This window comes from Lepisma saccharinum, chromosome 22 (assembly GCF_977018435.1).
Source record: "Lepisma saccharinum chromosome 22, izLepSacc3.1, whole genome shotgun sequence".
Taxonomy (NCBI): Eukaryota; Metazoa; Arthropoda; class Insecta; order Zygentoma; family Lepismatidae; genus Lepisma; species Lepisma saccharinum.
Genome location: NC_139250.1, coordinates 19732244 through 19747390, shown reverse-complemented (window position 1 = coordinate 19747390; position 15147 = coordinate 19732244). Strand labels below are relative to the sequence as shown.

At 38.1% G+C, this 15147-nt stretch overlaps 1 protein-coding gene across 2 annotated transcripts in view; it reads left to right on the top strand.

The window, feature by feature from the left end:
* LOC146004691 (nudC domain-containing protein 1-like) overlaps window positions 1-15147 on the top strand; it is a 59614-nt gene that overhangs the window by 24409 nt on the left and 20058 nt on the right. For both annotated transcript variants that reach the window (XM_083143633.1, XM_083143634.1), the window contains exons 2-5: window positions 9364-9492; window positions 10359-10516; window positions 11248-11430; window positions 13714-13915. In XM_083143633.1, coding sequence (XP_082999759.1) covers window positions 9381-9492; window positions 10359-10516; window positions 11248-11430; window positions 13714-13915 — 655 coding nt within the window. In that variant the 5' untranslated portion in view covers window positions 9364-9380. The remainder of the gene's footprint in view (window positions 1-9363; window positions 9493-10358; window positions 10517-11247; window positions 11431-13713; window positions 13916-15147) is intronic.

Genomic DNA, 15147 nt, shown 5'->3' with positions numbered 1-15147 from the left:
ACCTTCAATAATAACCTTAAACGCTTTCTTTTCTTCATGTAATGGATTAAATATGGTGTATTATGGGAAAATATATAAATGTTCAATTTTACATTATTTGAAGGGAAAAAATCCCCCATAATCCCCCCTGTGGGCACCCCTGAATATACGTTTTCTTGGTAGAAAAGGTTTAGCATAAAGAGGCCATAGTGCGAGGGCAAAAAGTGGCAAAATGTGGCTGGGGAACTGCATCCCCCACTTCCCGCTCCTCCTAATCGCTGCCACTGAATGTTTGGATTAAAATGAACGTCTTATTAGGAATGATTTAAAACACACACGGAAAACAAATTATTTGTTCATTGTCCATTAAGTATCCCTAGGCTAATGAAAGGCTATTTTGACAAAATACCACTCGTCATAAGTAATAAACAAGTAAGATTGAGAAATCTGTTCAGAATTTAAGAGATTATTAGCTAAGTTGCTATTTGTTTTCGGAACTGCCACGTTACTAATGCGGGAGAAGCAATACACATATGGTTACATGAACATATTTTTTGAGGTAACAAAATGATTTAGGACACAATGGATTCATCGAAGTTGATCATCGTACCAGTAATACTTCATCTATTTTTCATTGGGTTGTATGGCGTGACTATTTCGAACACACTAGAATGTCAACCTCTATCCTGTGCAGCATACCCTGGAAACTTTATTCTTTCAGGGCAACGAGTCCCTGGCGCCTGGAACCACTGTCAAAGTAATAATTTATGAGGGCTCGTATTTTGAATGTTATTTGAGGATTTCTAAATAGGATAAGCCACTCATTAGCAATTGAATAATTCTTTAGTGTTTTTCCATACATAACTCATTTATTAAAATTTATTCACTTCGGTATTGTAGTGATTTATTTTTATTAGTAGAACGAATATAAAGTTGATATTTCGTATACCATATTGATATTTGAAGATGACAGGTATATAAAAATTGTACTGAAAAAAAAAAAGGGACACTTCTGGAATTTCAATGCAGAGCTGATTAAAATTATATTATACTCTATAGCAGTCATGTCCAACTTCTACATTTTATTGTTACAATAGGCAGTGATCTACTATTAATCGTCAATCTTTCCAAAAATCTGTACCTACTCAGCCATTATACATTATAGAACTTGAAATCAAATAACGTATATTCGTATAATTACAGTTGATAACTACGGTCGACCAACAAACGCCCCGCGATCGACGCGTTGGACATGCCTGCTCTATAGCATACTTAAACCCGAAGGTTTATGGCTGCAGCAACACAAGCCTTCCATCTGTCCCTATCCTGGGCAAGATCAATTCATATCTTGCCCACCCGTGCCCACCCCTGTCGCCGTCCCTGTAAGAATATCACTGGTAATTACGAAATGCTAAGTCTACTAAATTCGGTCGTAGTCGGGGCGAGAAAATGATGCAATTCTCCAAGGTAAATCGGTGAATCTTCATAACAGGTTGTCCCTAGGGTGGTAATAATTAGAAAAAGACGTGTTACCTCTATTTTTCCAACAGAATATTGTTGTAGTACAAGGTATCACGTATCTACCACACAAATGACAGTTCGCTCCGCTTTCCGATTCGGTCATAGTGGGGGCGAGAAAATGACGTAATATTCCAAGGTAAATCGGTGAAATTTCATAATAGGTTGTCGATGCGAACCACCACAAAAATGGTATGGTATTTTTGGAAGCATTTATGTAGCAATTTTGCTGAGGAAAATGCTTCACTCTAAAATGGACCTAACACTTACTGTATTATCTTTTCCTGCTCCTGGTTGCAAACACTGGACAAAAGCTGATACTTGACAGATAAGACTCCTCTGTCCTCGACCTCCGAGGACACCTGCTGGCACCAACAGGGAGAATGAAAAGGAAAGTGGTTGAACCGCCTCTGTAATAGGTTGTCGATGGGGTGATTTAAAATCGGGAAAAAGTGTTAGCTCAATTCTTTTTATTGAATATTGTTATAAAAGGTATCATGTATCCACCATGTACATGAAAGTTCGCTACGTCTTCCCATTCGGTCGTAATCGCGGGGAGAAAATGATGTAATTTCCCATGTTATTTCTTTGAAATTTCGTAATAGGTTGTCGATGGGGTGGGTGAAAATCGGGGAAAAGTGTTAGGTCAATTTTTTTTACTGAATATTGTTATAAAGGGTATCATGTATCCACCACGTACACGAAAGTTCGCTACGTCTTCCCATTCGGCCGTAATCGCGGGGAGAAAATGATGTAATTTCCCATGTTATTTCTTTGAAATTTCGTAATAGGTTGTCGATGGGGTGGGTGAAAATCGGGGAAAAGTGTTAGGTCAATTTTTTTTACTGAATATTGTTATAAAAGGTATCATGTATCCACCACGTACATGAAAGTTCGCTACGTCTTCCCATTCGGCCGTAATCGCGGGGAGAAAATGATGTAATTTCCCATGTTATTTCTTTGAAATTTCGTAATAGGTTGTCGATGGGGTGGGTGAAAATCGGGGAAAAGTGTTAGGTCAATTTTTTTTACTGAATATTGTTATAAAAGGTATCGTGTATCCACCACGTACATGAAAGTTCGCTACGTCTTCCCATTCGGCCGTGATCGCGGGGAGAAAATGATGTAATTTCCCATGTTATTTCTTTGAAATTTCGTAATAGTTTGTCGATGGGGTGGGTGAAAATCGGGGAAAAGTGTTAGGTCAATTTTTTTACTGAATATTGTTATAAAGGGTATCATGTATCCACCACGTACACGAATGTTCGCTACGTCTTCCCATTCGGCCGTAGTCGCGGGGAGAAAATGATGTAATTTCCCATGTTATTTCTTTGAAATTTCGTAATAGGTTGTCGATGGGGTGGGTGAAAATCGGGGAAAAGTGTTCGGTCAATTTTTTTTACTGAATATTGTTATAAAAGGTATCATGTATCCACCGCGTACATGAAAGTTCGCTAAGTCTTCCCATTCGGCCGAAATCGCGGGGAGAAAATGATGTAATTTCCCATGTTATTTCTTTGAAATTTCGTAAGAGGTTGTCGATGGGGTGGGTGAAAATCGGGGAAAAGTGTTAGGTCAATTTTTTTTACTGAATATTGTTATAAAAGGTATCGTGTATCCACCACGTACATGAAAGTTCGCTACGTCTTCCCATTCGGCCGTAATCGCGGGGAGAAAATGATGTAATTTCCCATGTTATTTCTTTGAAATTTCGTAATAGGTTGTCGATGGGGTGGGTGAAAATCGGGGAAAAGTGTTAGGTCAATTTTTTTTACTGAATATTGTTATAAAGGGTATCATGTATCCACCACGTACACGAAAGTTCGCTACGTCTTCCCATTCGGCCGTAATCGCGGGGAGAAAATGATGTAATTCCCCATGTTATTTCTTTGAAATTTCGTAATAGGTTGTCGATGGGGTGGGTGAAAATCGGGGAAAAGTGTTAGGTCAATTTTTTTACTGAATATTGTTATAAAAGGTATCATGTATCCACCACGTACACGAAAGTTCACTACGTCTTCCCATTCGGTCGTAATCGCGGGGAGAAAATGATGTAATTTCTCATGTTATTTCTTTGAAATTTCGTAATAGGTTGTCGATGGGGTGGGTGAAAATCGGGGAAAAGTGTTAGGTCAATTTTTTTTACTGAATATTGTTATAAAAGGTATCATGTATCCACCACGTACATGAAAGTTCGCTACGTCTTCCCATTCGGCCGTAATCGCGGGGAGAAAATGATGTAATTTCCCATGTTATTTCTTTGAAATTTCGTAATAGGTTGTCGATGGGGTGGGTGAAAATCGGGGAAACGTGTTAGGTCAATTTTTTTTACTGAATATTGTTATAAAGGGTATCATGTATCCACCACGTACACGAAAGTTCGCTACGTCTTCCCATTCGGCCGTAATCGCGGGGAGAAAATGATGTAATTTCCCATGTTATTTCTTTGAAATTTCGTAATAGGTTGTCGATGGGGTGGGTGAAAATCGGGGAAAAGTGTTAGGTCAATTTTTTTTTACTGAATATTGTTATAAAAGGTATCATGTATCCACCACGTACATGAAAGTTCGCTACGTCTTCCCATTCGGCCGTAATCGCGGGGAGAAAATGATGTAATTTCCCATGTTATTTCTTTGAAATTTCGTAATAGGTTGTCGATGGGGTGGGTGAAAATCGGGGAAAAGTGTTAGGTCAATTTTTTTTACTGAATATTGTTATAAAAGGTATCATGTATCCACCACGTACATGAAAGTTCGCTACGTCTTCCCATTCGGCCGTAATCGCGGGGAGAAAATGATGTAATTTCCCATGTTATTTCTTTGAAATTTCGTAATAGGTTGTCGATGGGGTGGGTGAAAATCGGGGAAAAGTGTTAGGTCAATTTTTTTTACTGAATATTGTTACAAAGGGTATCATGTATCCACCACGTACACGAAAGTTCGCTACGTCTTCCCATTCGGCCGTAATCGCGGGGAGAAAATGATGTAATTTCCCATGTTATTTCTTTGAAATTTCGTAATAGGTTGTCGATGGGGTGGGTGAAAATCGGGGAAAAGTGTTAGGTCAATTTTTTTTACTGAATATTGTTATAAAAGGTATCATGTATCCACCACGTACATGAAAGTTCGCTACGTCTTCCCATTCGGCCGTAATCGCGGGGAGAAAATGATGTAATTTCCCATGTTATTTCTTTGAAATTTCGTAATAGTTTGTCGATGGGGTGGGTGAAAATCGGGGAAAAGTGTTAGGTCAATTTTTTTACTGAATATTGTTATAAAAGGTATCATGTATCCACCACGTACACGAAAGTTCGCTACGTCTTCCCATTCGGCCGTAATCGCGGGGAGGAAATGATGTAATTTCCCATGTTATTTCTTTGAAATTTCGTAATAGGTTGTCGATGGGGTGGGTGAAAATCGGGGAAAAGTGTTAGGTCAATTTTTTTTACTGAATATTGTTACAAAAGGTATCATGTATCCACCACGTACATGAAAGTTCGCTACGTCTTCCCATTCGGCCGTAATCGCGGGGAGAAAATGATGTAATTTCCCATGTTATTTCTTTGAAATTTCGTAATAGGTTGTCGATGGGGTGGGTGAAAATCGGGGAAAAGTGTTAGGTCATTTTTTTTTACTGAATATTGTTATAAAAGATATCGTGTATCCACCACGTACACGAAAGTTCGCTACGTCTTCCCATTCGGCCGTAATCGCGGGGAGAAAATGATGTAATTTCCCATGTTATTTCTTTGAAATTTCGTAATAGTTTGTCGATGGGGTGGGTGAAAATCGGGGAAAAGTGTTAGGTCAATTTTTTTACTGAATATTGTTATAAAAGGTATCATGTATCCACCACGTAGACGAAAGTTCGCTACGTCTTCCTATTCGGCCGTAATCGCGGGGAGAAAATGATGTAATTTCCCATGTTATTTCTTTGAAATTTCGTAATAGGTTGTCGATGGGGTGGGTGAAAATCGGGGAAAAGTGTTAGGTTAATTTTTTTTACTGAATATTGTTATAAAAGATCTCACGTAAATGACAGTTCTCTCCGTCTTGTAATTGTGGCGAAAACATGATATATCGGCTAGAACTTTCTCGAACCTTCTCGTACCCCTGGCAACCTTGAGCGCGCCGATGGCCTGCAGCGTTTTCCTGGTTGTCGATGGATTCCGGTGTCGCTAACATATAGAACGTAGACACACACATGTTATGTACAAGGACTCTAGTGTGTGTTTGATTTGTCAAATTAATAAATAGTGTTCGACAGTTAACAGAAAACAAAATTGTAAGATATGTGTAGAAAATTTTGTAAGATGTAAGGCGTGCAGAAATTTGTAGAATGTAAAATGTGTAATTCTTCATATTTGGCACATGTATACAATGCAGTTGAAAACTGCATGCAAATGTTAATGTTCTGCATAACGTTGAATTCAAGTGGCTGTTATTTATTATTTTTTTTTTCGGAAAAGGGAGTAGAAAATTGTAAAGAAATTGAAAAATTAGTATACCTCTACCAATCGGAAGAGGACTATTATATCGGAAACACATTAAAATCGGATATTTTGTGTTTCGCATAGTTCGTACTTACCAATTGTGTATTGCGGAACATAGTTCAAGGTGCCATTATGCTTTTTACACGAAAACAAACACAATTTTTCACATACAGAGTGATTTCTTTGATTCCTTGGTAATTATGCGATATAACCCGAACACCTCTCACTCGTTTATTTCGTTCATTTTAGCATTGATACTTACCTATTCTGCATTGCGGAAGATTCTTTGAGGTGAAGTTATGCCTTTTTCCATAAAATAGTATCAACTGTTCATAATACGAGTCATTATTTGTCTTCCTTGTTCCACTTGGGTAACAGACAACATGGCGTGCACTCGCCATGGATCATTGCGAGTCGTGCTTGTGTTTTGTCGATTTGGAGTGGGTGTGCAGGGTTTCAAGCTTCTTAACCGAAAAATACCTACTTTCGTGTTCATTATGTCATCACAAATCGTTGACAGATAGCCCCACAAACCATTGATGGATAGCCCCAAAAACCATTCACGATAGCCCCAAAAACCATTCACGATAGCCCCACGGACCATTTCCCGCAAGGTTAGGTAAGCATAGTTAAAAAAAAAAAGTTCTCATAAAAAAAGGCATGTTTATAAACACTGGCGAGACTGTGTGACTTTCGACGCTCATGCCATCTGCAGGTACATAATGGAAACAACAGCATAATGTTGTCGCTTTACAGAAAATGCAAGTTCCTTACATAAAAAGTGATTATTTCTTGTTCTGCAGCATTCTATGGTGAAGTTTTCAGTTTCCGCAAAAGAAAATACCTCGACGAACTTCGACAATGTTACAGAAACTGATTTCAGTCAGTAGTTTCTCCTGTAAATTTGAAGAAATCCGTTCGGGTGATATCGCATATTTACCGATTCCTTTCCTCGCTTCCATAACTCACAATATGGCGGCCACATCTTGACTCACGTTGTGGATATTGCAGTGTTTCCAACCTTCTTCACTGAAAAATACCTACAATCGTGTTCGTCACCGGTGGAAATTGTACATTATGCACGGGTAGCTGACGGATAGCCCCACGAACCATTATGCATGGTAGCTGACATAGCCCCACGAACCATTTCCAATAAGGTTAGTTTAGGCAAGCATAGTGAAAGAAAATGGGTTGGAAACACTGACAGGGGGTTACGTAATGAAACGTAGGCTGCATCTGGTTTAGGTACGGGAGGCAAATGAAAACAATGGCAATTGTGCATCGGTGAGATATTTGTCTTGAAAAATACATGATTTGCCGGTCAAATATATTCCACAATAAAGGAAAATACCTCGACGAATGTTGTAAACCTTAAACAAGCTCATTTCCGTAAGTAGTTTTTTTCTGTAAAAATAAAGAAATGTGTTTCCGATATACTAAACTGTTACGGACTATTTCAATAAGTAAATTTGAAAACAACAAAAGATGCTTCTTGTAAGAACAGTTTTTAAAACACTGTTATGAGAACTGTAACATAAAATAGTATAATCAGATATTGTGTATATTATTAACATGTCATTTTTTTTCAAAAACAACAACGTAAGTAGTTTGATAAGTTTATAAAAAATCCCTTCAAGTGCTATATTTTGTGAAATAAATTCAAAACTGTATCGATTTCTGTGGAATGACATAGGTTTCCTTTAGCACATCACAAATATCTTTTGGTTCTGCAGTTCTCAGTTTTTTCCAAGTAACACACTCATGAAAATAATCTGTGGTACCTGCAAATTGTTTCAGTTTATTTCCTTGCAATTATTAATCTCATAATCACATAATTTTTTACTAAAATTAATCTGAAGTAAAATATTTGTCTGTGAAAGATTTTGGTAACAATGTAGTATGGGCACAACACCTCTCATTCGTTTATTTTGTCATTTTTGACATTCTTACTTACGTATTCTGCATTGCGAAAGATTCTTCAAGGTTGTATTTTGCTTTTTTCACGAAAATAATTTCAATTTTCCACATTAACAGTAATTATTGTTATTCTTTTTTTTCGCTTGCGTAACACATAATATTGCGGGGCTCAGCTTGAGTCGCATTGTGCATGATCAGTGTGTATGCAGTGTTTCCAACCTTCTTCACCAAAAAGATACCTACTTTCGTGTTCATCACGTGTGCAAATTGTATATTATGCATGGATTTTTGTTATTTTAAATAGGCTTGCCTAACCTAACGTTACCGAAAATGGTTCGTGCGGCTATCCGTGAATGATTTGTGGGGCTACCTGATCATTTAACTATGCTTCCACAGGTAGCCCCACAAACCATTCACGGATAGCCCAACAAACCATTTCCGGATAGGTTAGGTTAGTTTGGGTTAGGTTATGCAAGTATAGTTTAATGCACCAAAACAACAAAAACATCGGCATGTTTGGAAACACTGACAGGGAGTTACGTCATCAAACGTATGCAACATCTGGCACACGTGGAGGAAGCAAATGAAAGCAACATCTATTGTGCATCGGGGAGATATTTTTTCTTGAAAAACACATGAATTCCCAGTCAAATAGATTCCACGACGAAACAAAACACCTCCACGAACTTTCAAAATGCTACAGAAACTCATTTCCATAAGTAGTTTCTTCTGTAAAAATGAAGAAATATATGGTGCCCGTACTACATTGTAACTTTTGCAACTTATTCACATACAAATAACATTCAGGTATTAAAAGGTCTATATTTTTCCATGTCCAAGGGTTTTCATTAGGTCTGAGCCGATACTGATTCCCACCGATATCAATACCGATACTTGAAAATTGCAATAATTAAAATTTGGTATGCAAATATTCTTCTGCAATTTTATGCATCAATTTAGTAATAAATTTGCTTTAGAATACTCAAGAATTGCATCAGAATTTATTAAAATAGATATTTTGTAATTACAAAATATAGTTTTTTGTGCAAAATTGATGCAAAATAAAAAGAAAGTTTGAATTTTGCATAATTTCCAGGATAATTAGTGTTGTGTTGCATTTTCTGGACCCCGTGAAAAACAAAATACTGGAAAAGTATCAGCTAGTATCGATAAGTGAATTTCAACCCATACCACTGGTATCAGGAATTGGTCTTATAAACCTGCACAGAAATCTAAGTTGTGGAAATGCCAGGGTGGCTGGAGGTTGGCTCAGTGGTAGAGTACTGACACAGAATGTCAAATACCCAGGTTTGATCCCTCGTTGAGCCATGATTTTCACATAACTTTCAGTTAGTTATTGAATTAATTATTTTGTGCTTAAGGTGTCTAAATGTATGTTCAAGTTGAATGCAGGTAATAACTTCGTGCACTGAAATATAAATCCAGTATTATTTCAGGTGTAATAACTGCAAACATGCGGACGCTAGTTGAGCTGACACCAAACAGAGATCTTCTAGATCCACATTTTGAAGGCTACAAATTATCGTTGGATTCCGTCCCAATATATAGGCAGACTTTGTCTCCTGGTAAGTTAATAAAAGAAGATGAAAAAGGTTTGGAGCGAATTTACAATATAGAGAATATCTCCAATTTCGTTAATATTTCGTATACTAATTAAATTTGGCCTTCTAATCACAAATCTGTTGTTAAAATGCGGGGTCACGTGTGGAAATTGGGGAAAAAAGGCTATAGAAGTGGAAATTTTCTTTTTTTTAGAGCTGTATCGCATTGTTTTACGAACAAAATTTTAACTAAGCTTGCCGAACCTTACCGGAAATGGTTTGTGGGGCTATCTGTGAATGGTTTGTGGGGCTACCCATGCATGGTTCGTGGGGCTACAGCTTTCTAACTGCGCAAGATGCCATTTTTCTAGAAGAACGCTCAAACACCATTGCCAAACTTACCGGCCACATCCATCCTCCTCCACACTCCACTTTTGCACATTAACTATTTTATCACTCCTCTGTTCCGCCATGCTTCAACGATTAATGATCTGCAAGTAACGAAGCAACAATTAATGCTCTGCAAATAACAAAGCAGCAGTGTGGCAACACTGTAGACAGCGCAACGAATGCCGAACATCACTTGTTCATATCAAACATCGTTCCTATGTTTCTGTATGGAGAATGATCGCGGTAATGAAGAACGTAATTTTGCAACATGTATAGACGTAAGTGTACAATTTTTTCATGTGACCTCCAAATCTTAACTCCAGATACGTTACCAGGACTGCATATTTAGTGAGTATAAGAAGTAGGAAAGAAATTAGAAACATTCTGTGTATTGTACATTCTTACCAAAGGTTTGTGTTAGAACGAAGAGCAACTAATAAGTTAAGTGATGGATTTGCCATATTGCCCTATGGTTCATTAAGACGTTTACTTCTTTCTAGGTGTGGATCATGTTTGTCCAAACGAAGATCAGTATTCGTTCCTGCATGTGAAGCTGTTCGGACTTCACAATCATCTATATGGTGATCCTTGGTGTCCAGATGATGTATATTTCATTGATGAGAAGTGGGCTGTTAAGCACAATGTAGTGAATGAAAATGTAAGTCTCGTGTAATGTATTCAGCAATAGTTCTGCCAGCTTAACAGATCTTTTGATCCACTTTCAGGATAATCTGAAGGGCAGTGCGGACTGCACAACTAACCACCAAAGTCAATTCAAATTGTGTCTTTTACAATAACGAAATCAGCAGAGCATGCCCAGAGTTTGCGATACTCCCAAAGTCATGGAGCTACTTTCCATATTTGAAAATAAATGCCAAGTGAAGATTGAATTTTTAATCAGAACTCAGACTCAGTATATTTTAGGGATGGGCCGATATGAAATTTTGGCCAATACCTATACAGAACTGATGTGAAATTTACTGATACTGAATCGATATAAAATTCACAATGGTCGTTGAAGAACCTGAATAGTTCATTGATCTCCTTAATAAATGTTTCTTTCCAGGTGACTGCAGTGCAAAGAAGTTGCATATTTAGACATTTACTTTTATAAAGAATAGGGCTTGAAGATTATCCATAAAAATTAAACAGTATGCCAGAATTTTGCACTAAATTATAAGATATTTATAGATATATTGGATCGGTAAAATAATCAGTAATTTAACCTATACACTGATATGCCTATATTGGCTGATACCAATAGATTATCGATTAATCTGCCCCATCCCTAGTGTATTTCTATTCTTGGTTGAACTGACATTTAAGTTTTGTATTTACCAATTCCTTTTTGATGTTATATGACTCAGGATAATTTTTGTGTGCTTTCAGACAGGGAGATTAGAAGACATTAAACAGGTGTGGGAAATCCCTAGCAATCATGAGAGGAAACCTGGACACTACAACACATCCCTAAGCTTTGCATCTCCTGATTTGGCTGTGGTAGGAGATGGCGCTGGAACCTTACATGTGGTCGATACAGGACACAGAAAAGAATCAGCTTCAGAATGGAAAGTAAGTATTTGTTTTGTGCTTCTTTTAGGTATGTTTCCTCTTCCTATTTCCCAGTCTGGCACAGTGATGTTACCACTGCATATAGCTAAAAGTAACAAAGAAAATGTTCTTCTGAGGATAGTGGACCACAGTTATCTAGTGACACTGTCATCTCTTCTGTAGCGGTAGGGTTGAGTGACCCTGAATCTACCACTAGAGATCATAGCTCGGATGGCTGGGATATGAGCTGTAAGAATACATCTGGTTAAATTGGTAGAGCCTTAATGCTAAGTGGGAGAACCTGTAGACAAAATTAGACACATAAGCAGTGCTTGAAAAATCATCTTCAGAGCTTGGTGCCAGCTCTGAAAATCAGGTGCAGGAAACCACCTACTAGCAACTGTGGATACTATAAGAAGCTGAGCCAGCCCCTGTGGCGGAGTGGTTAGCACATTGCACTACGACGCTAGGGGTCCTGGTTTCGAATCCTGGACTGGGCTTGGATGTTTCTGAGTGTTTGTTCATCAATTTCATCATATCATAATTCATTACCATCTTCACAAATTAGCCAAAAGTGGCACAAAAAACAAAGTAAAATAAAGCAAATCAATCAATCTATAAGAAGCTGAGCTTCATCCTATTCAAAACATCGCTAAATCATGTGAGAAAGCGGGAAGTTGGGGGTTGGGGACGAAGAATAAGAAATTGTTACTGATTCTATGGAATGTTCACAACATTGATAAAAAAAAAGTCACTTGCTAGCTTACGCTGTACTGCAATTTGAACTTAGAATCTTCAAAGTTTCATACATTGAAACTTAAAAACAGCAATATTACAGCAAGAGATCACAGTCGCCAAGATGAAAATTTTTAGTTGCCATGGCGACCGGGAGATTTCGAGCCCTGCACATAAGTAATGATTAACAATAACAAGATTGATTATAATAGAGTAGTGGCTGATAGATGAGGAGTGTTAGAGGTAAGGGAGCTGCTTGAAAAGAAAGGTAGATTAGTGATACTTAGTAGGTTCCTTGTTCATCTTCTAAGTGCCTGAAGACAGCCTGGACTTGGCTGGGTGGAAAGTCATCTTGGGTCAGGGACTGGTCAGCACCTCTGGCTGCACTTCAGCTCTGTTGGTCGACTTCCACACCTCTAGTTCTGCAACGAGGGTTTATACATGTACTTCGGGTGTGGCCGAAGCAACCATGGGCAGGGTTATTTCTGTTGTCTCATGTCATTCTCAGGAAGTCTAGAAGGTCAGGGGTGCATGGACAGAAGATTGATCGTATCTGTTATTCTTGTTATTGAGTCATCGGGTCATTCTCATGTGATAGCTGATCGCAATCGGTTCCAAGCAACCAACGCAGTAACCACACTTTTCCTGTTGTTGCTGACCTTACTTCTCTGAAGGGTAGAGAGTGCACGTGGACTGATGACTGACGAAGATATAATCCACAGCGCCTTGAGTGTTTCCTGTCGTGAACCGCACCCAAATCCAAGTTGCAGAAAATCATGAGTGTGCAGAAATTTGCACATTGCACTTCATCTACAAGTTCAGTTGTTGAATGTGGAAGAGCCATACTGTAGTCACGAGCCACAGGCACGATGATAGAAGGACTGATTGGGTATGAAATTTTATGTGTATCTTTTCTGGAATACCCTATTTCACTGCATAATCGTCATATCCTGATGTTTCAATTCATCATGTAATTGACATACTAGAATATGAAACCAGATTAAATTTTGTAAGTCTGTACTTCGCTTTTATTTTAGATCAGAAAAACCTTTGCTAAACTGTCACAAAGAAATTATCTACGTTGGTATCTTAATCTACACCAAAGACAGTTTACTAAATTATTTTTAAGTACCAGTAACCAGCAAAATTGTTGTTGTTTTTAGGAAAAAAACTTCACATAATGGTCCCACCTAACTTTTCTGTTTAAAAAAATTGCATAAAATTTGTATCGATTATGCGGTGAAATATGGTACCGGGCATATCACGAAGGTGTTCACCATCCAGAGGCTGACCTGCACGACCTCTGGAAATCTTTCAAGGGTGAGGGCAAGGTCAGGTCGTGAGGGTGAGGAGGTTGATTTAAAATAATAAACACCTCTGGTACTCCGGCTGTACCAAGGTGAGAAGAACCCCAGCAAACGTGCAGTCCAGTCCTAAGAAAAATTTTTCGATCATACATTCCCAGAGACACACATTAAATTAGATAAACCTCTTGGCTTATATCCTTTACCATGCCATTTTCAAAAGTTAATAACCATCTAATTAATATATTTTTTACCCTATTTTCAGGTGGTCTTCAGCGATGAAGTGTGTGGGAAAGAAAATCCCTTTATAGTAATCAGTTCACGTGCCGTCAAGTCTAATGAAGTACATGAGCTACATTGTTTGCTCGTCCATGTTTCTGATGCCAAATTAATAGAAACTATGGGAAGTGCTGATGCAGATAAGGGATTATTTGTCACAGTCGTGGATTGGATAACATTAATGGAAGGTAATATATTTTTTCTCTCTTAAGGGGGAGAGGGACAATTTCCCCTAGGTCTTTCTCACTGCCATAGCTGCCGATCACTGTTGCCAACTTTGCTCTTTTGGAGCCAGATCTAGTTCTTTCATGCACTCGTTTGGCTGTGAACTGTAGCACCCTCCCCCTGCCCCACTATGATGTCACCACTGGCTCCAGCCCACAAAGACCAACTTTTGCCATGATTATACATTTTGCACGTGACGTGATATTGTTATATTGGCTGCATCACCCACCCCTTCTTACTTTTATATAGTACCGTGGCTAAGGTGAAGGTGACAATATTTTTATCTGGGAATCCTTCATTTTCGATTTCATATTAGCATCAGTGGATTATTGAGATGAGTGATGCAGCCAAATCTAAGCAGTGAAAATTTAGAATATAAATTGCCATCACTTTAAAGCTAACGGTAATAGCAGCGCCCCCACCCCTCTGACACCTAAAATTACCCTAGGAGGCACTTTATGCAGCCTTCGTTAATCTAGCTCTTTGAAAGTCATCTTTAGCTCTACTAATGATAAAATTTAGCTCTTTAATGCCCACAAGGTTTGGCAACACTTCCAGGATGGCCGGAGGAGGCAAGGAGAAATTCATTACGCTTGTGGGACCATGTTTTTATTCTCATTCTCTCTGCAATATCAAACATCCAATGACGTATAAAAGTACATGGACGGGAAAAGAACATGTTGAACTATGTCATAGTAGTAGGAAAAGGCAAAACTCCCATTTGATTAACCATAACTTGAAGTTGAATTTGATTTCCCACAAGGAATACATGAGATTCTGTAAATACTTATTAATCATATTTTTTAAACATCATGTCTAGCTTACTAATCAACTTGAAAAACAGTTTCCACTTGCAACATGGAGAGAAATTCATACTCCCTTGCATACTAAACCCTTTTTTAAATAGCAGTGCCCAATCTGACGATATTGAAATAAATGCACAACTGGTGCATAATTGTCCCTCTTCGCCTGAATACCATGATTTTAAGCAGTGTAAGAATCAAAGTTAATTTGCTTGAATGCTTTAATGAACCTAGAAACAGTACATTTGCATATTTCTGCAAACATCATAGTCTTACTTCTTGTTTAAAATTAGAATGATAATTGCCTTCAATTTGCATGATTCACCGCTATCATTCACAAAAAGGTGTTTTAGTTTGGCTCTAAGATGAGGATCATAGTCCATCAGTAGTGT